The sequence below is a fragment of the Xenopus laevis genome, chromosome 2S (assembly GCF_017654675.1).
Source record: "Xenopus laevis strain J_2021 chromosome 2S, Xenopus_laevis_v10.1, whole genome shotgun sequence".
Classification (NCBI taxonomy): domain Eukaryota; kingdom Metazoa; phylum Chordata; class Amphibia; order Anura; family Pipidae; genus Xenopus; species Xenopus laevis.
In genome coordinates, this window is record NC_054374.1 from 47,289,745 (window position 1) to 47,314,423 (window position 24,679).

At 37.8% G+C, this 24,679-nt stretch overlaps 1 protein-coding gene across 1 annotated transcript; it reads right to left on the reverse strand.

The window, feature by feature from the left end:
* Positions 1-9,513: 9,513 nt before the first annotated feature.
* Positions 9,514-24,653, reverse strand: slc19a2.S (solute carrier family 19 member 2 S homeolog; the record flags this gene model as incomplete). The annotated part of the gene is given in 7 exon segments (NM_001091390.1): positions 9,514-10,091; positions 10,094-10,139; positions 12,071-12,212; positions 13,298-13,490; positions 15,559-15,790; positions 18,840-19,448; positions 24,299-24,653. Coding segments are annotated over 7 exon segments (1,473 nt in total). The 5' UTR covers positions 24,473-24,653.
* Positions 24,654-24,679: the final 26 nt, after the last annotated feature.

Below are 24,679 nucleotides of genomic sequence, written 5' to 3' on the forward strand. Positions count from 1 at the left end.
ATCATTGATTGTGTCCCCATTCCCCCTCGAGGGGGCGATCGTGATAAATTATTATTGCAGACCGAACTCAAATGGATTCACCGTTTGGACACATTGAGCCCCCGCGGGCTCAACGAACTGATCTCTTATGCCCCTTTTTTCTAAAGCTCTGAGTTCAATATGAGGAACTCCGGACAGACATTGGACACATGAAGATTTGATATAGGGATTTCTATCCTCCAGAACTTTACTGGGATACTATACTTTAATTGTATCACACAACTCAGTAGTTACCTGAATTTCCCCCCTCCCAGTTGTTGTTTTAAGCCCCTTACTCCTTGACTCAGGCCGAATACAATTGGTGTTCAATATATGTTTCATGGTTAAATACATTAACTCTGTGCTTTTATCCATAGATCGGTGAGGAGGGGTGTTGCTATGCACCGAAACCTTGGCAACCCCTTACTCCTGCTGCGGAACACAGCGCCACCTACAGCCACTCAATTGAAGCTGCGGTTTAGCTGTGATGTGAATGTGGATATGACCTTAAAGGCACCCCACAACGAACTTCCTGACCCCATACAACCCCAATGAGGACACAGATGTAGCCACACTGCACCCCAGACTAATAGTGCAGACAAATACAAGCATCAGCTATACAATTTGTGAAACCTGGTGTCACCCTGTACATATAGGAGGAGGGTTGCTATGCACTGACTCCATGGCAACCGCATACTCCTGCTATGGAATTTAGAGCCATCTACAGTCGCATCAAGGCGCCTGCGGCATAACTACGATGTAGATGTGGATATGACCCCTAAGGCACCCCATGATGAACCCTTTGACCCGTAGACACAGAGGTTGCCACGCTGCACCTCGGACCAAGAATGCTGACACACGCATGCGGGTCGCTAGGAGAGGATCTCCCAGCAACCCCACTGGCCCTGTGTGAGATCAACAACTGGTGAGCGACCACACACACTGCCACTACAGCCATTGGCTATGGGAGACGAAGCGCAGTAACAAGCGCAGTCTTAACAATAGAGCAGGAGATCGTGGTGAACTCGGACATTGGCTGCACAACTTGAGGTACATGGAGCTGCCAGCGAGATGACCCTCCAGCAGGCGGGTAACCATTAATTTCTTTTTAAGCACCACTGCTAAAATGTTTATTTTACTTGGACTGCTGCTATAAGACTGTACAGTGTAAACGCATATCCGGATGTAAACTGACAACGCACCCGGTTTAATGATTTTTCTATGTAAACTGTTATACATTGTTGCAGACCGGTTACTAATGTTATGCTGCTATTGCAACTAAGTTTATTTTTCCATATCCTTCTTTATAAGTATTTTTTACACTTTGGCTTTGACTTTTTGATATGTTTACCCGTTTTGTTCAATGGAAATTCCCCATTAACGTCATTGTGACGTCACCCCACATAGATTCCCGCCACTTTTGGGTTTAAATGGTTGGTGAGTGTTTGTATATTCACTTTGAGAAAGGCTTGAGTGCAAGCCGAAAAGTCAGTTGATTTTTGATCCAAAATAAACACCTTTTTTTGACTTGATAAGCCCTGTGAGTGCGAGCTTCTTCATTCCTTTATATATATATATATATATATATATTCTACCTATATATATGCTGGAAAAAAATAGTATTCTGCAATAAGCCTTTTCATCTAGATTATACATGAAGATGTTAGTATAGCTGGGTGCCATTCAATTGTAAAAAAAAATAGGGTGTACATATTTTTCCTTTGAATAATAAGTATACAACAGCTCTAATTATATTGAGCAGCTGATAAGTTTCATAAGTAGGGAAAGGCTAGATAACATTATACACCTTATGCACACTTCATACTTACCACTGGGTATAATGGCCTGTGCTACCTGATGGAGCAATCTCAATGCTGTTCCCTTTTCTGTGCTCAGACTGGGGCTGCAAAGCTTATGTAGATAGCGCAATAACTACCACAGCACAAAAACTGCTTAATTTCAGGTACATTTGCAGCATAAGCACACCCTAAAGTGATAATTTACATCCTACTTGCAGCAGGGGTAGTGCTTGCACCTGCTAAAAATATTCCTCCATATCGTCCTCCATGGCATTCCCAATTTGCACCTCATTAAGTTAGATTAACATGGAGGGGGGAATTCCAAAGTGACTCCCCCTGCCTAGCTATCATAAACACAGCAGTGTCGTGAATGCAGGCATTGCTGTATTCATGGATGAAGACGCAGGTCTCTAGAAACGTTACACAATGCATTTCTGAAGTAAATTACCCTTATAATACACAAAAGCCATGAATATCTTGTAAATTATATCCTAATACTACACAAAAGCCATGAATATCTTGTAAATTACATCCTTATAAACGGTGACTATTGATGTCATCAGTTATAAACGGTGAGTAGTGATGTCATTTTTGTCACATGACTCACTAAAACTTGTGTATTATAATAAATAAAATACTCCTTTTTGGAAAATATGAGGATATTAGAAGTAACCTCGGAGTTCCATGACCTGTATAAAAGCACTCGGCATTTGGCCTCATGCTTTTATATGGTCATGGAACTCCTCTGTGAGTTATAATATCCTTTTATTTTACAATAGGGGGTACTTTATTCACTATATAATGAGTGTTCATTCATTTCCATAATAGTAAAGGATATTGTTCATTGCATAGCACTGAACATAGAAATGTGCAAGGTGCATCTAATTGTATGTAGTATGTAGATAGAAAGTAATTGTATATTGCCATAGCATGGCTAGATTTCATGGGGTGTTTACTTTTTAATGTAATTGTTACTTTGATTTTCTTTCTTTTCCATGTTGTTTATGAGACTATATACAGTCAGTGAAAGTAGATACATTGCTGCATAATTGAAGAACACATGAGTAGAAAGAGAAAGCAATATATTCAGTGTGACTGTGTGGTTTCAGGTTTATTAGTAATAGAAAGCCATTAACAATTAGCATGATAGTGGGTGGATTAACTAGTTTTATTCAAGGTATATAATGTCTAGCAACATTTCTCTACCTAATTAATGAGTGCTACTTTTAGTAGATTGAATTTTATTTTTTTTTTAATGACACTTAATTATGGAATGGATGGTGATGTTCCATACACTTGGGATTATCTAAACACTCTCTCTATGGTCATTAATACAAGTTTTAAGTACTAAAGCTTAAAATGATTTACCTTGCAATACCATATTTTACTGAACTTAGTGCACCAGCCTATGTAGCTGTAATGCAGGTAATTCAGGCATTTAAAGTTCTAATCTTATGTAACTGAAGAAGCACAGAGCATGTGCAGTGTACCAGCAAAAAAGGAAGATAGGGAGGTACTAGATCTTTAGAAGCAAAGATCTTAATTGCTAAAGGGTTCTGGTGGCTTTCGGCTTTTTATTTTGCTTCTGGTTCTTTGCAGACTACTGGATCAACTCTCAGAATCCAGTCAGCCAACCTTTAACCAGGGTGAATGTTTTTTTTTCTTATTTATAATTTTGCACTTAGTACAGAAAAAAAAAGAATAAGAAAAGATACAATAATATAATAACTTAACTATGTACTAAAAAGGAAGAAAACTAGGTCATGTAAAATGCAGACCATTGCAATCTAGATAGAAGTCACATATTACAGGATCTAACCATGATTCCTGAATAAACTAAAATGAATAAAGCACCATTGCCTAGAGTGGTGTGACTGGTGAATCAGTGGTGTAACAATAAAAGGGGCAGCCTGGTGAACATGGGGTCCATGAGGGTGTGACCTGCATATTGAAGTCTGTTATTGCAGAGTGAGGGGGATATCAATAGGGTTTACATTAACTTACAGACATCAGTGCTTAATCTTAATGCTGCCTTCTCTGTCAAGAAGCCAGATAACCAAGAAAAATACTCCCACAGAGTCACCCCCTGCTTACTTTAGTGTATATTGAGGAGTAAACAGAGAGTAGGTTTCTAACCAATTGAACACTGACACCAGTCAAACCAACAGGTTGCACTATGTCTCAAGTTAAAAGCAGTGTATTTGTTCATTAAAAACACGAGTGGCTGCGGAGTCAAATGCCTGATGTGTTTTGGGTATAAACCCTTCTTAGTCAAGAAGCTCAGCACATTAGCAACCCAGTCCTCCTAGTCGCCTTCAAAAACACACACTGTGAGAAGATTATAGTTTAGTCCACTTTTGTGGTCAAGGCTCTTGGGCACTTAGCACAAAATAACTGTTATAGGAAAATGTATTTAGAAAGGCAACATATACAAATCAATTAATATTTCCCTCAAACCACCATTTGGCAAGACTTTCTCAGAGATGACCTGGCAGGAAAAAATGCAGGTTCTAACTAACAGGAACTATAAGAATAAGCTCAATTTCAACCTGTAATTCTTATAAGACATTAGTATACTTAAATATTCTTTCTGGGGGATTTCTCAATCCCACCATTATATATTTTTTTTTTTTAGAAACAACTAAAAACCTCCTTCTAGCCAATAACGTGCTCACCCTTTTTAGCCAATGACCTGGGTGTATATACCCCAGGTCCCACGCTCCTGGTTTTGCAACACTCTTCATTCAATACATAAAGGTTTAGGAAAAGCCGCACTCACCAAGGTAGACGAGTGGCCCAGGTGCATCGCCCCGAAGCCGTAGCTGATCTGCATTCGAAACCATAAATGTTGGAAAGCACTCCGCAGTCCCCCCCAGATTAAAAACATTTCAATCCTAATGCGTTTTGTATCAAAGATACGTACCTATGACTACGTATCTTTGATATGAACACGTCAGGATTGAAATGTTTTTAATCTGCTGAAATAAACTTGAATGATTTTACCCTATGAGTGGACTGCGGAGTGCTTGCCAACATTTATGGTTTCTAACAAACAGTAAGCAGTGTGGGAGTAAAACAATTTTTCAGAAAAATATGTTTAACCCTTTATTAGCCAATGTGGCACAACAGTGGCAGCAGGAAAATTGACACTCCCATTGACGTGGTGCCTATGTTTTCACATTCAATTTTACACTAGGGGGAAAATGCTTTGTTTACCCAAGTCTTTCACAAACTCACCAGACTGCTGGCAAGAAAAAGGTTTTTGTTCCACCAATTTACCTTCATCTGATACAGGTTTTTTTTCTCTTGCTCACAAGGGGAATCTACTGACCAGAGTATTTGTCAAGTAGTTGAAAGACATTTCCGTTTCCATCTGTTAAATCCTGTAAAACGTCCTTCCCAGTAAATATATTGCAGAGATGCCCTTATACTCCCAAGGTGAGAGGTGTGTGATAGGAATCTCATTTGCACCTATGAAAACTATAAATAGTAATTAAATAATTTTCAGTATGCATTACTCTGTTTTGAGTATATTGTCCATTTATTAAATGCTCCTCATTCATCCAAACTTTTTTCCCCTTTGGGTCTGTGACATTTATAGTTTAAATGTGCATGGACCTTTAAGTTAATACTGCTGTATTCATTCCTAAATGTGTACAAGTAATTTTATGTGATGGATACATATTGAGGACCATAAAGAGGGCCATATTTCAAAACCCAGCATGTCAATTCTTGAAGTCGAATTTTGGGGGATCACGTGAAATCTGACAGTTCTCAGTTTTGGGGGATCAATAAGATTCTGTGGATTTTGGGGGTGTCAGTTAAGGGTCAAATTAAAAAGGCAGATGTTGATACATTTTGTAAAAATTGTAAAACAGATGAAATGGATAAGAATTACCAGTTAAATCTACCCCTTGGTGTTTTAACTATAGGTGCACAGATTCCCCACAGTAGTTTGTAGCTATGTAATTATTTTACATACTAAATATATCATTTTGGAGTACTTCGTATATCTCAATTTAATTAGAAATGTTACCTACCACCCTGGCAATATTCTATTATTGCACATATGTAGGGGCAGGCTTACAAAAATTCAGACAGGGATTACTAAAATAATAATAATAATAATTGATAGCAATATTCTTTAAAGGAGACATATAGCATAACTGAAAATCCCCCTGTATGCAATAATGAATAATATATTGTGCTGGTTTACTTTGGGCTAAATAAAAATCTTTCAAAAATGGCCCTTTATTGGAGCTCCCTATAAATCTGCAATGGTCCCTGTCAGTTTCATATAAGGGTGGGAGTGTTCTAACCTTTCCTGGCAGAAGCACAGAATGAACTGGATAGTCAATCATAGCCCTGCATTCATACAAGCAAAGACAGGCTTCCGTTCCCTATTAAGTCCAGATAGCTGCAGATTTGTTGGAAAGTATAATACACTGGCACACTTTTTTTTTTTTTTTAAACACAATAGATTTCCTTTAACATGTAACTGCATTTGTTTCTTTTTTTGTTCCATTAGATAGTGATGAATATAACTAATCATTAGGATTTTAATTTAGACTGTCACTTTTATGGATCCCTTTATAGCTCATTATTAAAGGGGTTGTTCACCTTTGTAACAAATTGACAAATCTAACAGTTCACATGAATAGAACAAACTTTTCCATAGAAATAGTTAACAGAAAAAGTACAGTTCAAGAGATATTCACCTGAGAACACACAGACCCTGTGCTGGGAGGGGGTCACTGACCCCCAAAAACACTACAGTGTTCACTTCCTCTTCCTTATATGACATCACACATTGTACTGGCAGCTAACTTAACTCCTATTGGCTATGTCTGCTGTCAATCTGCCACTGCTTCCTGTGCTGGCGTATTTGAGCAGCATTCGGGTACTGAAGAGAAACGGTTACAAGTTTGTGAGAGGGAGGGGGAGTGTGGGCTGTGTGCTGCAGAGACTTCAACTGTGCAGATGGGGGGGGGATCGAGGTGCTTGGGACCTGGAGTTTTACGGATAATGGATCTTTCCATAATTTGGATCTTCATACCTTAAGTCTACTAGAAAATCATGTAAACATTAAATAAACCCAATAGGCTGGTTTTGCTTCCAATAAGGATTAATTATATATAAGTTGGGATCAAGTACAAGGTACTATTTTATTATTACACAGAAAAAATAAATTTTTAAAAATTTTAATTATTGGATTATAATGGATACTATGGGAGATGACACTTGTACTTTCCAGAAATATATTATTTTGGGGGTCCATGTATTTTGTGTATTTACCTCATAAAAAATCATTATTCAGCAGCTGACGTGACTTCCGGGACTATTTGTATGAGCTTGAGGCTTTCCAAATGAGTTGAATTTTTGTGCATAAAGTAAAATATTTTTCTGGTATAAATCCCTAGATCATGAAAAATATAACTTTTTAATGTTTTGGTATATAGAGCTCTAAATCTTGTTCCAGAAGTGGAACACTTAAACAGAGCACAAGAGAGAGAGCACAACATCTTCAAAAAAACCGAACTGCCCTCAACACTGCTCTGCCTGTCACTTAGGGTTGCCAAACACATATAAAAACCACAGCCTTTATGGCTAATTAGCAATACATTTAGATGCATGATACATGGCTGCACAGAAATCAGTTCAGTCTGCAGCATCTAAATGAGTCAGCCATGCAGGCTGTGGATTTCATATGTGTTTGGTTTTAAAAGGGTGCGGTGGCAACCCTACTGTCCCTGCTAGATGTGTAAGTTACATACGTTTCTAAGCAAGTCAGTGCTGGCTTTGTTGCAATTTTGTACAATTATGCTTAATGCCAAAGGTATTAAAAGATAAAAATATAGAAAAGCCAGTATTTATTCCCAGAAAAGGTTGCACCCTTTGGCACTCCATTCAGTTTTAGTCTAGGCAGAAGGAGAGTGCCAGAATTGGGAGAACAATGTTGCTCCTTCCTTTTCTGCAGTATTTGTCTGCATGGTTGTGTGATTGTTTGTTGCAAGGCAGGTATTTTATATGCTGCGTCTGTTAACCTCTGCCATTACAATTGAGTAATCAACCAGTGACCATTCAAATTATGTGACTGGTTACAGTTCACAAGCAACCAATAAATTACTAGGAGGAGGGCAGTATCAACATCCAATAGGAAACAAGTAAGGGCAAAGCCTGGGCATGATGATGTCATCATATAGGAAGTTCTTGGTGTGTCAGGTTCAAAATAGGCCACTCCCATCACTTCAGAAAACTGGTCAGAGAGACAGGAGAAGGACTGAGTTAATAGGTATAAAAATTAGCTTTTACAATGGCATTTCTACTTTTTGTTATGGAAAATGTTTTTTCTAACACAATGAGAGCATTGTTAGTGGTTTCATAAGATTTGTACATTGAAGGTGAACAACCCCTTTAACATTTTATTAGAAAGTTCACCTTTAAATTGACATTTATTGTATGCATAACTTAGATATGTGGGGGGGGGGGGTTGAGATGTGGGCAGTGATGAGTACGTGCCCCCCATATTGCTCTGAACTCACCTGAAGACAAAACACTGTCCATACAGCAGGTCATTTGCATGTGATGTTTTCAGTAATGGTTTCTTTTGTGCCACCATACTTTACAGGTCATTCTTTTGATAAGGTTTGGTTAAGGTTATCCCATACTTACAGACAAGTAAAGTGGTGGTAGCATCATGCTGCTTTTCATCAGCAGGGTCTTGGCATCGCATTAGATCGAAATAGAAAAAATATTACAAAAGAATTTAAAGGACAAGAAAAGTGTGGAAGTCTATTTCTCAATGTTATAGAGCATCCCCACCTGTACTTGATCAGCAAGTTTATTGAGCAAAATTACTCTTGCATCTCCCATAGTGCCCTTTGCAGGTAAGCACTAGAAGTCCTTGGTTGCAGCTAATGACTAACCTAAATATCCTGAAGAGTATATGCAATGCAACAAAATCACTCCCAAACAATGTACAAAGCTGGTATGAAGTTACCCCAAAATACATTAAGCAGTTATATGCTTTAAATATATTAAAATATTGGTAAATATAAAACATCATATAAAAATATCATATAACAATGTCATAAAAAAATAAAAGTTCAAGTCCTTTGAAACAAAAAGATCAGAACACAATTTCCAAATGGGATATGTATTTCAGTAGAGATGATGAATACAATGTACACAAAGTTTATTTCAGTTTCAAGTTAACATCAATATAAAAATAGATTTTAATTGAAACCATTTGTCTATTAAACAATTAGAAAAAATATTAAAAATAAGGTTTGTTCAGATAATGAAGCCCTAGAAAGTTGTACCTAAGAACACTATAAGTTTATGTAGTTCATGTTTTTTATTTATTAAACTCTAAACTCACATTTTGATAAATCTGCCACTTAATTTAATGGCATAGGTTAACTGTTAATCATGTGTAATTTAGTCAGTATTTTTAATCTAAGTAATTAAAGTTCTCAGTGCATTTCTCCAAGAAATTGCAGGTTTAAGATCTGTACTCCAGTGTTAGTGATTAGTGTCATGCAGTATTTAAATAAGCATGGCTAAATACAAGTTTACCTTTTACTTGTCTTGAGCCCCCACCAAGACACCAGCATATGGTCTTTAGAGACCCTATGTAAGTAAAGCATTCAGACTCGTGTTACTTAGTTAAAAATGAGTGAAACAGACTGCCCCCAGTTCAACTAATTACCCTGCCTGGCTTTCGGCAAGTAGCAGATGTTTAATATCGGCCCTGCACATATTAGCTATCTGATCAATTCCTGCAGGTTCTCCAGGGAAACTGTGGGCAGAGTATTGTCTGTGGGGTGCCAATTTGCATAATTTAGTACAGAAGTATGCTGGCATCCATTGTGCATGCATGAAATATGGCATGCAATTCTTAAAAAAACAAACAAAAATTAACAAATTAATAACAGGAAAATATGTGTTTCCAGAGAACTCTCTCTGTTAATCTAATGGATGGGAGAGGAGCTTGAGAGAAAAGACAGAACTATAAAACATGTCATTCCTGTTGTGTTCATATACAGGTATATGTACTATAAATGTTCACTTGCATTGGTAATGAAAAGGCACAGATATAATATTGTGTGTAATACTGAATAATTATTTGTTTAAGCAGCAAAACAAATGCAGATTCAAGGTCCAGTCATACCAAAAAAACACATTTACCACCAAATTACTTCAAGGATCCGATGATGAGACCGTAATTGGCTGCCTTCTGCATTTTTTCTGTACATGGTAAAGTCCACTCATAAAAAAGATTAATGATATGGCAGTAAAGTATCCAGCATAAATTTTAAACTGTAAGAAAGAAAAGTTTTGAATTAATACAGTTCAAGCAATGCAACAGTTTGACAATACCTGTTTTTAAGTGGGGGGTGGCGTTGACAAGGTACATTCTATTGAACACATAAGTATAATCTTGAGCAATTTTGCAATATGTATACAAGCCATTGTTACAAGCTCACGTGTTGCCTGCAAGAAAGAATGCAGAATAGCAATGCAGGGTGCATTTATACTCCCTGCCTTTAATAGGGCACTGCTTAAATTCATGATGCTGTAACCACAATGACTTTTGGTCAGTAGGAGGCAAATGATTGCCGAGTTACATTGCCCACACAATTTGATCAGTACAATCATACTGAGAAAAATCCTTGTGAGAAATCCCTGCACATTGTTCAATATTAAGGTCAGTAACAACCACTGAGCTCTGGGTTCAATAACAACCACTGAGCTCTGGGTTCAATAACAACCACTGAGCTCTGGGTTCAATAACAACCACTGAGCTCTGGGTTCAATAACAACCACTGAGCTCTGGGTTCAATAACAACCACTGAGCTCTGGGTTCAATAACAACCACTGAGCTCTGGGTTCAATAACAACCACTGAGCTCTGGGTTCAATAACAACCACTGAGCTCTGGGTTCAATAACAACCACTGAGCTCTGGGTTCAATAACAACCACTGAGCTCTGGGTTCAATAACAACCACTGAGCTCTGGGTTCAATAACAACCACTGAGCTCTGGGTTCAATAACAACCACTGAGCTCTGGGTTCAATAACAACCACTGAGCTCTGGGTTCAATAACAACCACTGAGCTCTGGGTTCAATAACAACCACTGAGCTCTGGGTTCAATAACAACCACTGAGCTCTGGGTTCAATAACAACCACTGAGCTCTGGGTTCAATAACAACCACTGAGCTCTGGGTTCAATAACAACCACTGAGCTCTGGGTTCAATACAACCACTGAGCAATGGGTTCAATAACAACCACTGAGCTCTGGGTTCAATACAACCACTGAGCAATGGGTTCAATAACAACCACTGAGCAATGGGTTCAATAACAACCACTGAACAATGGGTTCAATAACAACCACTGAGCTTTGGGTTCACATGACCAACTATGTGATTTCATTTAATAAAGAGGTGGTTCACCTTTAAGGTAACTTTTATTATATTATAGAACGGCCAATTTGTGTCGCCGACTCCCTTCTAAAAAAACAAATGCTCTATAAGGCTACAAATGTATTATTATTTTTAATTTTTAATTACTGGTTCAGGCCCTCTCCTATTCATATTCCAGTCTCTTATTTAAATCAATGCATGATTGCTAGGGTTATTTGGACCCTAATTACCAGATTGATTAAGAGGCAAATTTATAAGATGCAAAATAAAAAGCAAAATAACTCAAAAACCTTCAATAATAAAAAAAGAAACAAATTGCCTCACGCTCTACATCATACTAAAAGTTATCTCAAAGGTGAACAATCCCACGTGTAAACTGCAAAAATGCAGTTCCAAATTTTTACCCAATATGCAACGTTGTTATCCAGCATAATTTAAAGCACCACAAAAACTGCCCACAACTACTTACATATGGTGTGTTAAGCTTCTCCAAACTTTGCCTATTTCAAAATTAGAGTTGATGTGGGCATTATAGAGCAAAATATTGTTTGCGCATAATTGAACTAGTGCACCTGGAAGCACAAACACTCAAAGAGTGCCTCTACCGGGGAATGTGGCATGGACAGCAACTATAACTGACTGCATATAGATTAGTGTACGACAAATTAATAGTGTTTGGCAGTCATAGATGAGCACTATTGTCATAAATGCAGAAATATGCATTCTCTTGCATAAATATATTTTGTGAGATTCAAGCAGATATCTTGCAATTAACTATATGCAATATGCAGACTATGGCATTAATATACAAAACTGTAATACTCACTTGTGTAAATATATCCAAGCCAAGGCCAACCGAGTCCACCACTATTAAGGTCAAAAAGGTTTGCAAAAGCAGGGCAATAAATGTATTTACGCCAAAAACAAGTGCATAACACTCCATACTTAGATTTGCGGCAATCTGAAACCTTCACAAATGTTAAAAGGAAAAAACAGGAATATTAACGTAGAAATTAGTAGTTATAAAAGACATCCTAAAACAGTGCTGGTAAACTGTGAATACCTGAGAACTTAGTGTATAAAAAATTAAAAGGGAAAAAGCCCCCTTTGACAGTTATATTAATTTTATTTCACAGCACTTAGACATCATTCACATCAGTCCCTGGCCCAGTGACACTTACAGTAAAGGTCCCTAATCACATTCACACATACTATGGTCAGTTTTATGTTATGAGCTGGATTCACACATGAGACCCAAGGAGCACACTTTTATAAACTGAATGTCAGATATCCTTAAGAGTGTAGTAGTTGTTTACCTTTTTGCTTTACCAGGCAAAGTAAACTATAACTTCAAAATGAATACTTCAACGGGACCTAAACTATGCTGAGCTGCACTGATCAATATTAATAGTCAGTACACAACCTCTTGGTCAGCGACCTGAAGGAGGGCCACATGGGACATAACTTTTGATCTTGATCTGTGTGATAACGATCAAAAGCAAACTTTTACATTAGGCAATAATGTACGCTACATAGCAGATAACAGATAAGCTCTGTCAAAGACAATGGTTTTAGCTTTTACACAGGAAGAGGAGCAGAAGTCGAATACTGCCCATGGCTCTCTACAGAACTGCAGAATTAAAGCCTATATTATAAAATAGGACATAAGTGTTGGATGAATAATTACAAACTTTAAGGGCCATGACAGTCAGGGTGCTTCATCGCTCAGTGGGAAATCTCCTCTCCCAACATTACCTGCCCCAACGCATTTGTTTAAATCTTGGGATGTAAAGCACATCAAATGCAACATTCACACGTAACCTGAAAATGTGGAAGGAGATATTTTTGAGTGATTATTTGGGATCCCCACATGCAGGAGGGGAGATGAAGCACCCTGTCTGTCAGGGTCCTTAATCTACAAAAAAAAAAAAGTATCACTTGATAAACTTTACTGCGGAATGCCATGTTAACGACTGACTACAGCTTGGCAAGCAATTACATAGGATTTAGTTAAATGGACTTGAAAGATAACATCACTTATTTCTTTACTTACGTTGCTATTGTGATTAGAAGCATATAGATACTTCTAAAGAAAACATATGACACATAACAGACCCATATATTTCTAATGGTGTCCATAATGTATACAGTAATAGTAAGGATTACTGAAAAAAAAGCAAGAAGTAATTCTCCCCATGTAGACCATGATGTGTTTATGTATCCAACAGCAAACACTGCAACAGCTCCTGAAATGAAAAAGCACCAATATTAGATTAAATTAGAAAAAGAAGGATATGAAACTATGGTTTTCAAAATTTGGATATAAACTTTAATCCTGAACTTGTCCAACTACAAGGACAGGGGGCAGCACCATATAGTACAGGCTTCCCTGAAATCAACACAATGAGCAGTCAATATATGTTTGATGTATACAGTGTTATACTGGATTCCCTAACCCTGCAGCTATGATCTCTTTTAACTGAAGCAGTTTGTTCAGCAATACCTTCTTATGACAAATCGTCATCTGGGAATTCTCTGCATATTGCATGTTTTTGGTTTTTTTTTAATAATTCTAATACTTGTGAAAAATACAAACTTTCACATAATTGACTAGGTATAAAAGATACGTTGTTGGACTATATATATAATACATGACATGGTTGTGTAACTCTGACCAGTGAGTCTTCTATATACCAGGCAGTGGGCCTGCTCCTGTAACTTTAGATATACCCCCAAAATGTAATAAAAGGCACTAAGTTTGCCCAAGAGCAGTAACTCGTAGCAACCAATAAGATGCATGCTTTTAAACAGGTGACCAGTAAATGCTACCCGCTGATTGGTTGCTATGGGTTACTGCTCCTGGGCAAACAGTGTAATTTATTACATAACCCCCATAGTTAATAAAGTACCCCCTATTGTAAAATATAAGTCACCAAGGAGTTCCACGACCATATAAAAGAATGAGGCCAAAATCCCAGTGCTTTTATACGTGTCATGGAACTCGGAGGTTACTTCTAATATACTCGTTTTTCCCCCCAACATATTTTTCAACAAGGGGTACTTCACAAGTTATCATGTGACAAAATGACATCACTAAACTCAGTTTATAACGGATTACATCACTAAGAGCCGTTTTATAAGGATATCATTTACAGGATATTCATGGCTTTTGTGTATTATATATTGAAAAATGTACCCCCTACTGTACTTAATAAAGATATTAGTCACCGAGGAGTTGTGACCATATAAAAGCAAAGGCCAAGTGCTTTTATATAGGTCACATCCAAGGCAACTACTAATACCTATATAAATTTAGGTAGGGGGTACATTATGCATTATAATCTACATTTTCTCTGTCCAGTGTCTTACGTCCTTTGCTATGTATCTACAGTGTTTTGGCTTTGCTCTATCTGCTACAAAAGGCTGTTTTGCTTTTACCACTCTTGCGGATAAAATTTTTTATCCTGTAGTTATTTTTTTGAGGCAAGTGCTCTCTCTAGTTAATAAACGGTGCATAGCGATGTATGAACTCTCCATTTTTTAAGGATATCATTAACAGTTTGGTCCCTTAGGAAAATTACCAAACTGTAGATTATAAAAGGATAACTGACAAAGAGGTAGTGATTTTTTTCCACTATTCAAGTTTTTTTTGCACCTAAACTCACACAAATTTAAAAATTTGCCATCTATCAGCTGGTGAGGTCATATAGAAGTCAATGGGAGTTGTCCTAGGGTTTTTATCATAAATTCAATTGATTCAAGTTTTTTTGGGATGAACTCGAGCATTCATTTTTTTTCCTCGTCGTTTTTCATTAAATTTTTTGACATTCTGATATTTCCACTATGCTAAAGATTCAAAAGAATATAGCACACATTTTACATATTACACACATTTTCACAATTTGAGTTGACATTCTGTATTGTACAGTATATATCATTAAGGACCTAAAAGTTAAAAGAGAATGAAAACAGATGAGGCATATTGTTCTAGTAACTCTGGGCTTGTGCAACATTCTGCTAAAGGAGCACCTCATGTTATATCGGGTGTGGTTACTGCCACTAACATTTGGTAGCACCAGGGTAACAGATTTCCTTCTCCTATATACTCCAATTTAGAATAAGCTCAATCAACTAAGTTTATGATAAACAATTGGGGAAAAAAAATAACACACATTTCTTGTAAATGTATAAAAAAAAATTTTTAGCCTTTGTACAGAAGGTGTAGCCACATTTTATAAAAGTATTTAGGTTTTGGTTAATTTCTGCTGAGACAGCTTACACAAAGAAAAAAAATGAATACTCACAAAAACCTACCTAGGAGGGTAGAAGCGGCTTCCACACTGCCATTATATATATCAGAATGGGAGGATGGAGCAACTTGTTCCCAGAGACCCTGAGCGTAATTTACCACTTGACAGTATCCACAAGTCGATAAAGCCCACCATGCCGACCAGCACACGAGTGTGCGTGATGAGTAACAGTGTAAGAAATACTTCCGAAATGTCTTCAGGACACTTTGCAAATCATTACTATTCTTTGGAGAACACTAAAAAATTAGAAATGTTATTTTGTTTTGAGCTAATAGTGTTAGACACTATTACTGTTAACAAAAAAAAAACTACATTTAGATTTTTCTTGCATTAAGACGGAATGAAAGTAAATGCATCCTAGCAACTAATCCTATTAAAACATTCCTTAAACTTCTGTAATTGCAGGTTTGCTAAAAAGAAAAAAGTCATTTTCTAGCCACCACAAAGATCTAAAGTTAAGTAGGAGCAATTAAATAGCTGGTTACTGATTTGGAAATCTGCACTTTCTGACAGTGTGCGCTGCCATTTTGCAATATGCTATGCAAGCAACACATTGTGGGTTATTTTGTTCTGTGCAATGTTCATGAAGCATCCGGATTGTTAAATGCCATGAACTAATTTAGGAAATCTACATGAAGCTCACATTTTATCACTGGATGTCTACAAAGACCAGCCTTTCTTTATGCTCAATAAATTAAGGCAGTAGGTCTGGGTCCCTGAATATTATTAAGGGCAATAGCACATTGTATGATTTGTAACCCTGCCTAACCTCCTCTGACGCAGGCTACAAAACATGAAAATAACTTCTCAATGGTGTGAGTGTGAATGGACTGTGGTAAACCATTTGAATTGTATAAGCCATGGAAAATACCATAAAAAATTAAGCACTTGAGACAACACTTTCAGTGTGCCATTGCCCTTGGTGTGAGGTTTGGGGATAAAACCTCTTTACTTTCTAAATAATCCTGGGATCTTAGCATGACAGTCAAAAACAGAGCAATATGGGTGTTGGCACTTATTTGCTGTTCTGCTTATTGTTAGAACTATAACTGATTTGCTGATAGTTATACTAAACGTATATTCGAAATGTATGTGTTTGTTAAAAACAGAAAAGTCTGTTTGCATAGTTAGGATTTCTCAGTTAAGCATGGGCACAAGAAAGAACATAAAATAAATCATTACAATTGAAGGATGTAAAAAATTGTATCAGCACCACAGAACACCATGAGCTGATCAGCAACTTGCCCAAATCTTCACTGTGTACATGAAAAACGTAAAATAGGGGGGGGTCAACTGTATTTGCAGCCCCCCCTTAATTGGTGATTAAACCACTCCCTAGACACCTTTTCTACCCGTGAACAACATTCACATGTAAAAAGGAGTTTGAGGGTAACGCAATCATGAAAAATGTTCCAAGTGGTTCCAAAAAGTGCTGTGATTAGCCATTTGGTGGACTGTCAACCTACCAGGGGCTCTGTTTGGCAGTACACCTGGCTCTTATGCAACTATAACTTGTCGCCAAGCCAATAATTAAAATTGGCACCTGCTTTGAGGCCAGTGGGAGCAACATGTTGCTCACGAGCTACTGGTTGGGATCACTGGTTTAGTCAAAAGACAAATGCCTTGGATGGATATAATAAGTTCAATGTTTAGGTGGGGAAAATGCAACCCTTCATAAATGGTTCATGAGTGCTTCTTTCTAGTCTTTATATGAATTCAGTTTTAGGGAAGTATAAATTAGACACCATTGCACCCAAGATTTATGGAGTATACAAGAAAGTCTAGAATGAATATAGAAAAAATAACAAAGAGAACATATACACCCACCTACCAGATGGCCTACTTGAAGTTCAGGCTGTAGTACTCTAAGACTAATGGGGGTACTAGTCACTGCAGCACAGACAGACTATCATGAATATTTTCAGAATGTAACATGAAAAGTGCTGAATCAAAAGAAATTTATGACAATCAATTTGGTTTATAGGGGTTAGGTGTTCACTACCCCCTTTCCCATAACAAAAACTAAATCATCCTAAAAGAAACAGGAGAATGCTAGTCTTAAGGCAATGTCAGAAAGAGCTATTTTATGACACAAAAAAGGGAAAGTACCTGAATCAGCACTCACAGACCAATGGAATCACCTGAAAAGTCACTGTGCCAACTCGACAGGTCACAGCTTCTTAAAAAGCATATGGGGACTCTTTCAGGCAACTCATTGGAGGTCATTTATCAACAGTGTGCACATTTGCCCATGGGCACTAACCCATGGCAACCAATCAAATTGCTGCATTCATTGTTCTTACAGCTGGCTTCAAAAAGCTAATCACTGATTGGTTGCTATAGGTAACTGCCCATGGGCCAATTTGCCCAGTGTTAATAAATGAGCCCCAGAGTTTGCTAGTATATAGTGGGACATTTTTGGCTACTTAAAAACTTATCACCTAAAGTGCCTTAAAAAATAAATGAAAGCCCCTTTATGAGCCATAAGACGAATGAGTAAAAGTGAGCTGATATAAAGATTGCAAACAAAAATACTATTTACAGGGCATCAATATAGAGACAGTTAAACCCTGATAATACGAGATGTATGAAGGGATGATGTACAAATAAAAACTAGGAGTCAAGAGATAGTTTAAGCAGATAAGAGATAATCAACAGATAAGAAAACCCTTAAGTAGCAATCAGAAATGTATCCAGTTTTAATAATTATATTTAAAGGGTTATGCTGAGTTATGATGTAGAAGGTAATATTCTAAGACAATTTGCAGTTGGTCTTCATTTTTTTATTACTTGTGGTTTTTAATTATTGTACTTTTTGTTCAATAACTGTTTGTTGGCATTTCAGCAGTTATCAGGTTGTTTGGGTTCAAATTATCTTAGCAGCCAGGGAGTAGTTTGAATGAGTGACTGGTATATGAACAGGAAAGGACCTGAATAGAAAAATAAGTAAGGTATTTATTTAGTATACTACTATTTTTTTTTAGTTTAGTATACTAGTAGTATGTACAGTAACATTAATAAAAAATATAGCCTCACCAAGCAATAATATTTAAATCATAGGGTCAGTGATCCTTATCTGAAAGATGAAGATAGTCAGAAGAAGATGGTAATTAACTAAAAAAAACTATAAACATAAAAAAAGAAGACTAACTGAAAATAACATACTAAAAGTTGACTTAAAAGTGAACCACCCCTTTAAAATAATGAGGTTACCGCTCTTAGTACCAAAAAAAAAAAAAAAATCCTCCAAAAGCAAACCACTACAGTATTTACTTTTTTACTTACGTTTTTTACATCTGATTCAGATCTGATTTCAGAATTTAATGCAATTCGAGATTCAATCTCTTCAGCCTCAGTGGTATTTGCCAAAGCATAATCATTACTGTCCACTTGTATTTTGTCTGAAATATACATTTCCTTATCTCCAGGATAAAGCAAGTTTTGGTGAAAGAAAAGACTTTTAGTTGGCATTGGTAAAAAACAAGCAGTTGCAAAAGCAACAGAAACACATGTTAAAGAAATTACATTTAACGAGAACAATGACCAGTTAGCCAACGAAACTAGAAGTTGGCCAACGATGGAACCAACAGTGAAACCAGTTAACGTGGCTGTACGGCAGTAACTGGTAACTTTTTGGTACAAGCTAGGCTCCACCATACTGTAGATGTAAGAGTAGTAAGCCACTTCTGTTGCAGTTGCAATTCCATAGAAGAATTCAAGGAACTGAAGAGCCAGGGTACCTTGAGCATACAGTAGCATGAACCATGAGATTATCAGACTTGCACCTTGCAAAACAATAACTGGCTTGTATCGGAGATAGTCTGTTGCAAGGAATACAGGAAACAGCAATGCCAGGTAAGAATATGTCCAAACAGGGTATATTTCGTTAAACACCTAGAGAGGATGAGAAAAAGTAGAAATGTAAATCTTTACGAATTCTTATTTGATATGGAACATGGAGGAGCATGCCTGGGTGCAGGTAAAACGTGTACAAAATAATACCGCACTCAACAGGCTCAGTTAGAGTAACTGATTTTAATAGACAAACAAAAGAAATTCCAACGTTTTTATCAGATCATAGTGATCTTCCTCAGGGAAAAAACTGAGGAAGATCACCATGATCCAAACTCTGGAATTTCTTTTGCTTATCTATTAAAATCAGTTACTCTAACTGAGCCTGGTGGGGGGGGGCCCAACTAAGATATAATTAATCTTTATTGAAATCAGAACCAGCCTATTGGGTTTTTGATGTTTACATGATTTTCTAATAGACAAGGTATGAAGATCCAAATTACGGAAAGATCCATTACCCGGACAACCCCAGGTCCCGAACATTCAGGATAACAGGTCCCATACATGTATATATATTATATCTATAATTCTTTTTTGAGAATGTTTAAGCAGTAAGCCTTTAAAAATGATTTGCTTAACCAAACTAAAAAGGAAGGAAGTAGCTGTTAAGGCAAAAATTATGGTGAAAGAGAGGATGTGAAAATCACTAAAACAAAAATAAAGTATATTATGTGCACACATAACACAAGATAAGAGTAGAATGCATAATGTTGTTTGACTGGATTCATGGCCTTTTCGTTAATGAATCTGCTCCACTAGGAATCTACAAACCTCTTAGTGAAATATGGATTGCGAGGTCCTTGCACATAGGAGTACCAGTTTTCCAGTAATTAAAATAAATAAAAAATAGAAATGATCTGCAATAGACTGGTGCCACTGTGTACACTACCCCATTGGTGAATGTAATGATAATTCTAGGCTGCACAGTACAGCTGTAAGGCAACAGTATGGCTTGCTTCTTTTGATTAGATATATTAAGATTTAGTCCCCTGTACACACTTGCAACAGTCACTCCCTACTGCATTGAACATTTGATCCAATTACTAATATTTTCTTATATTGTTTTGTCCAATTTCCTATTGGGGGGGGGCATACTTATAGAGAGCAGCAAGTGCCACAATTCTTGCATGTGAATATTAAGGAACAGCTTCTCATGACATTAGTAGCTATATGTTTTCCCTCACCTGGAGACAAGCCTGTGTAAGAAAACGATTAGGACACATGTGCCCTTTAAAGGAATAGTTCAGTGTGAAAATAAAAACTGGGTAAATAGATAGGCTGTGCAAAATAAAAAGTGTTTCTAATATAGTTAGTTAGCCAAAAATGTAATGTATAAAGGCTGGAGTGAACAGATGTCTAATAAAACAGCCAGAATCCAACTTCCTGCTTTTCAGCTCTATAACTCTGAGTTAGTCAGCGACTTGAAGGGGGGGCCACATGGTACATTTCTGTTCAGTGAGTTTGCAATTGATTCTCAGCATTCAGCTCAGATTCAAAAGCAACAGATATGACCCATGTGGCCCCCCCTCAAGTCTTCTTGTGCACCGAGGAGTAAGTTAAATAGTTGGGGGCATTTACCAGGGGTAACAGCTAGGCTGGGCGGGGGGAGCAGGGAGCGGGGGGGGTCTATGTAGGGTATGGGTTTTTTTAATTAAGGGTTTATTTCTCCTTTAAAGAGTCGGCGAACCCCCCCCCCCCAAGCTGTCTGAACTATCTGAAACCAATGGAACAGAAAAAAAGGGTCTGAAGGTGAACAACTCTTTTAAAGGCCTGTTGGGCACCTAAAGTCACACTTATTTTGGTTTCCGAGATAATATATTCAATTATTCAATTTGATATTTGTTTCTCTTCAGTTCCTGAATAACTTCTCAACCATAGATGCATGTAAAATATTGTGAACCAACACAGAGGGGGGTCTATGTAGGGTAGGGTTTTTTTAATTAAGGGTTAAGTTCTCCTTTCACCGAGTGATACATTTAGTTGATACATTTGTTATCTTTAGCCCAGCTGAGCAGAATATACAACTGTTAGAATTGATACAATAGTTGCCAATATTCCACAGATGCTGCTGAAAAATGTACAACTAAATGTAGCAAATTGTAACAGTTCAGAATTCTCCAGGATCACTGAACTGCCTTACTGAAACACCAGCGACAAGAACATTAAACTTACATTATGGAAAAACAATAAAAAATGGAAAGCAACTGAAAAAAAGCCTTTGTTTATAGTGAACAATCTGAAAACAACTAAACTGAAGAAAGTTTGGAAGATGAACACAAGTACATGTCCAGATCTGCTCAGATCAATGCCCAGTTGTTACAAGGCCAAATCCTCAAACAATCTGAACAGATCTGCATATTCTCAGGATTGTTAAGTTTTAGCATGTTATAGAATGGCCAATTTAAGCAAGTTTTCAATTGGTCTTCAATATGTTTTTTGTTTAGTTTTTTTTTTTTTGCCCTGTGATATTTTCCATCTTGTCTGTAAGGCTACAAATGAACAAATCTATTGTTATTGCTACTTTTTATTACTCATTTTTCTATTCAGGCCTCTCCTATTCATATTCCAGTATATTAATCAAATTCATGCATGGTTGCTAGGGTAATTTGGACCCTAGCAACCAGCATTCTGAAATGTCAACTGGAAAACTACTGAATAAAAAGTTAAATAACTCAAAACCACAGATAATAATGAATTAAAACCATTTGCAAATTGAGTAAGAATATCACTACATCAGTGATCCCCAACCAGTGGTTCGTGAGCAACATGTTGTTCTCCAACCCCTTGGCTGTTGCTCCCAGTGGCCTCAAAGCATGTGCTTATTTTTTTGAATTCCAGGCTTCAAGGCAAGTGTTGGTTGCATAAAACTAGTTGTACTACCAAACAGAGTCTCCTCCAGAACTTTTTTCATGCTTGTGTTCCCCCCCCCAACTCTTTTTACAGTTGAATGTGGCTCATTGGTAAAACAGGTTGGGGACCCCTGCTCTGCATCATACTAAGTTAACCCTTTAGTAAAGAAGGAAAGGACTTGTCTTGTGCTTAATTATCACACTGAGGGGCCTATCCATTATGTTGTGTAAAATGAAACTTGCGGAAAAATAAAAACAGTGTTTAAAAAGCTGTGTAAAATAAATGGTGTATTTTATTTTACACCATGGAAAAGCCAGATTTGCCATCGCTATTTTACACTGCTTCAGACCTTTCTGGTGGAAGTTGCTCAAAGAAAACTCGTGGAAAAAATGACATCGTTGTTACACAGCGATGCCTGTCGAATTATTCCACCATTTTTTTCACCACATAATAAATCTGCCCCAAGTCTCCTACTGACGCTTCACTGAACGCTTTCCTAAATGGATTGATAAACTGTCTAAGCACTCTCCTAACTGTTGTTTTATTAGCAGATCCAGAGAAGTGAAACAATTTGCTTCAAATTAATCAAACGTTATGACAAATTGCCATCTGTTTCTGTATAAACACAGTTAGTATGAACTGAAGTGACTGCCTGACCAGGCTTGGACTGGTAATCTGTGGGTTCTGGCAAATGCCAGACGGGCTGCTATAAGGTCCCATAGAAAGTCAGTATGTAGTGGGCTGGTGGGGGCTGTTTGGGCCTCTCTGTACCTGAAATGCCAGGGCCTATTTTAATTCTCAGTCCGGACCTGCGCATGACATCTGAAATGATAGCATGATACACATGCCCAGAGTTGTCAGGTTTCCAGCCAAATTGGGCTACTAATTTAAAGCCCAGGTGGGTTTTGAAAGTACAAACTAGTCAAGGTACGGATTTGGGCTAATTTTTGGGGGTTTGGCTGGTTTGTACTTTGGAAACCAGCCAAATTGTTTTCTTCCCCTAATGTGCCAAGCCTGTATCCCAATGCATGTTGGATAATGCCGTTTTTGTTTAACAATTAGCCAAGCTTAACGTAAGACTACAAAACCCAGCATGCAATGGGACTGACTTGTGTCCCATTTTCCTCAATTTTAGGGCAAAAATCTGTTGGCCACCAAAATGTCCAGAGGTTGACTGGTTTTACCAGTATTTATTAAAATTGTATATGTATTAGGGCCTTACGGGGCTTCTATACCTCCTGGGCTCCCCTTCTGTAGTTACATCTATGATCACAGGCAAATCTATCCCATTTTGATTGATGGAACAATTTGCAAAACAGTGAAAATTTCAAAAAGGTGTATTTTCACATATACTCAGGGCCGGATTTGTGGAGAGGCCACCATGGTCTGGGCCTAGGGCGGCAGGATTTTAGGGGGCAGCCACACCCACATTAGTTCAGAAACACTGGGGCGGTGCAGGGGATATGACAGTTTTTAAAATCTCCTGTGCACCAATCCCCATTGCTCTAGTCCCGATAATGAAAATTTGACGTTGAACGACAGTGGGCCTAGTGTCGCCTGCTGTGTAAATCCGGCCCTGCATATATTCATTTATTTTTTAGACTTTTTTTTCAGGGCATATATTGTGCTATTTTTGGGTTACTTTTGAAGTGCCTCTTGCCTAGTTTTGGGCTGGTTTTATAGCCGAGTTTTGCTGGTTTTGAAAATGAGACCTGGCAACCCTGCACATGCCTACGGCTGCAATACAGAACAGCTCATAATGGTACAATCTGTAGCCTCCAAAACTCCCTGCCTGCACATTGTAAGGAAAGAGGTAAACAGAGTAAAAGTTCTCTTCATTGCAATTACCATCTCTGTGATAGTGGGGGCTTCTGGAATGTACAGCCCAGCACTTTCAGATTACAACGGGGTCCCATTCAGGCAGCTGAAAGGATGAAGCCTAACTACAGATGTGACGTAAGTGGCTGAATAAGTGCTGTATAGGTAGTATGTAGGAGTGTGCACTGGGTGAAGCAATGTAAAGTCGGACAAGTTTTACCCACCTGTCTCTCCGTAAGGTTCTTGTCAGGCCCCAGCAGATAAGGGGTGAGGAAAGGCTCAGACGGTCTGAGATTAGCGAAGAACCCGTATGCACACAGGAGACATGTGGGAAGGAGCCAGGTACCCACTGGTACAAGCCGGCTTTTGCTCTTAGTAGGAGCCCCATTCATCTCCATGGCCACAAAAGCCACTTACAGCAATAAAATATTGATAGACACGCTATACAAGTATTTGTAGAAGAGCCATTTCAGTGCATTTAGTTGTTGCCCGGGTACCAGTGCGCTACACAGAAGCACAACAAAGAGCTGTCTCCTCAGCAAAGTCACACGCACTGAAGTGCTCGTGGTCCATGCTGCTAGGAAGCAGGGGGCGTGTCAACAATC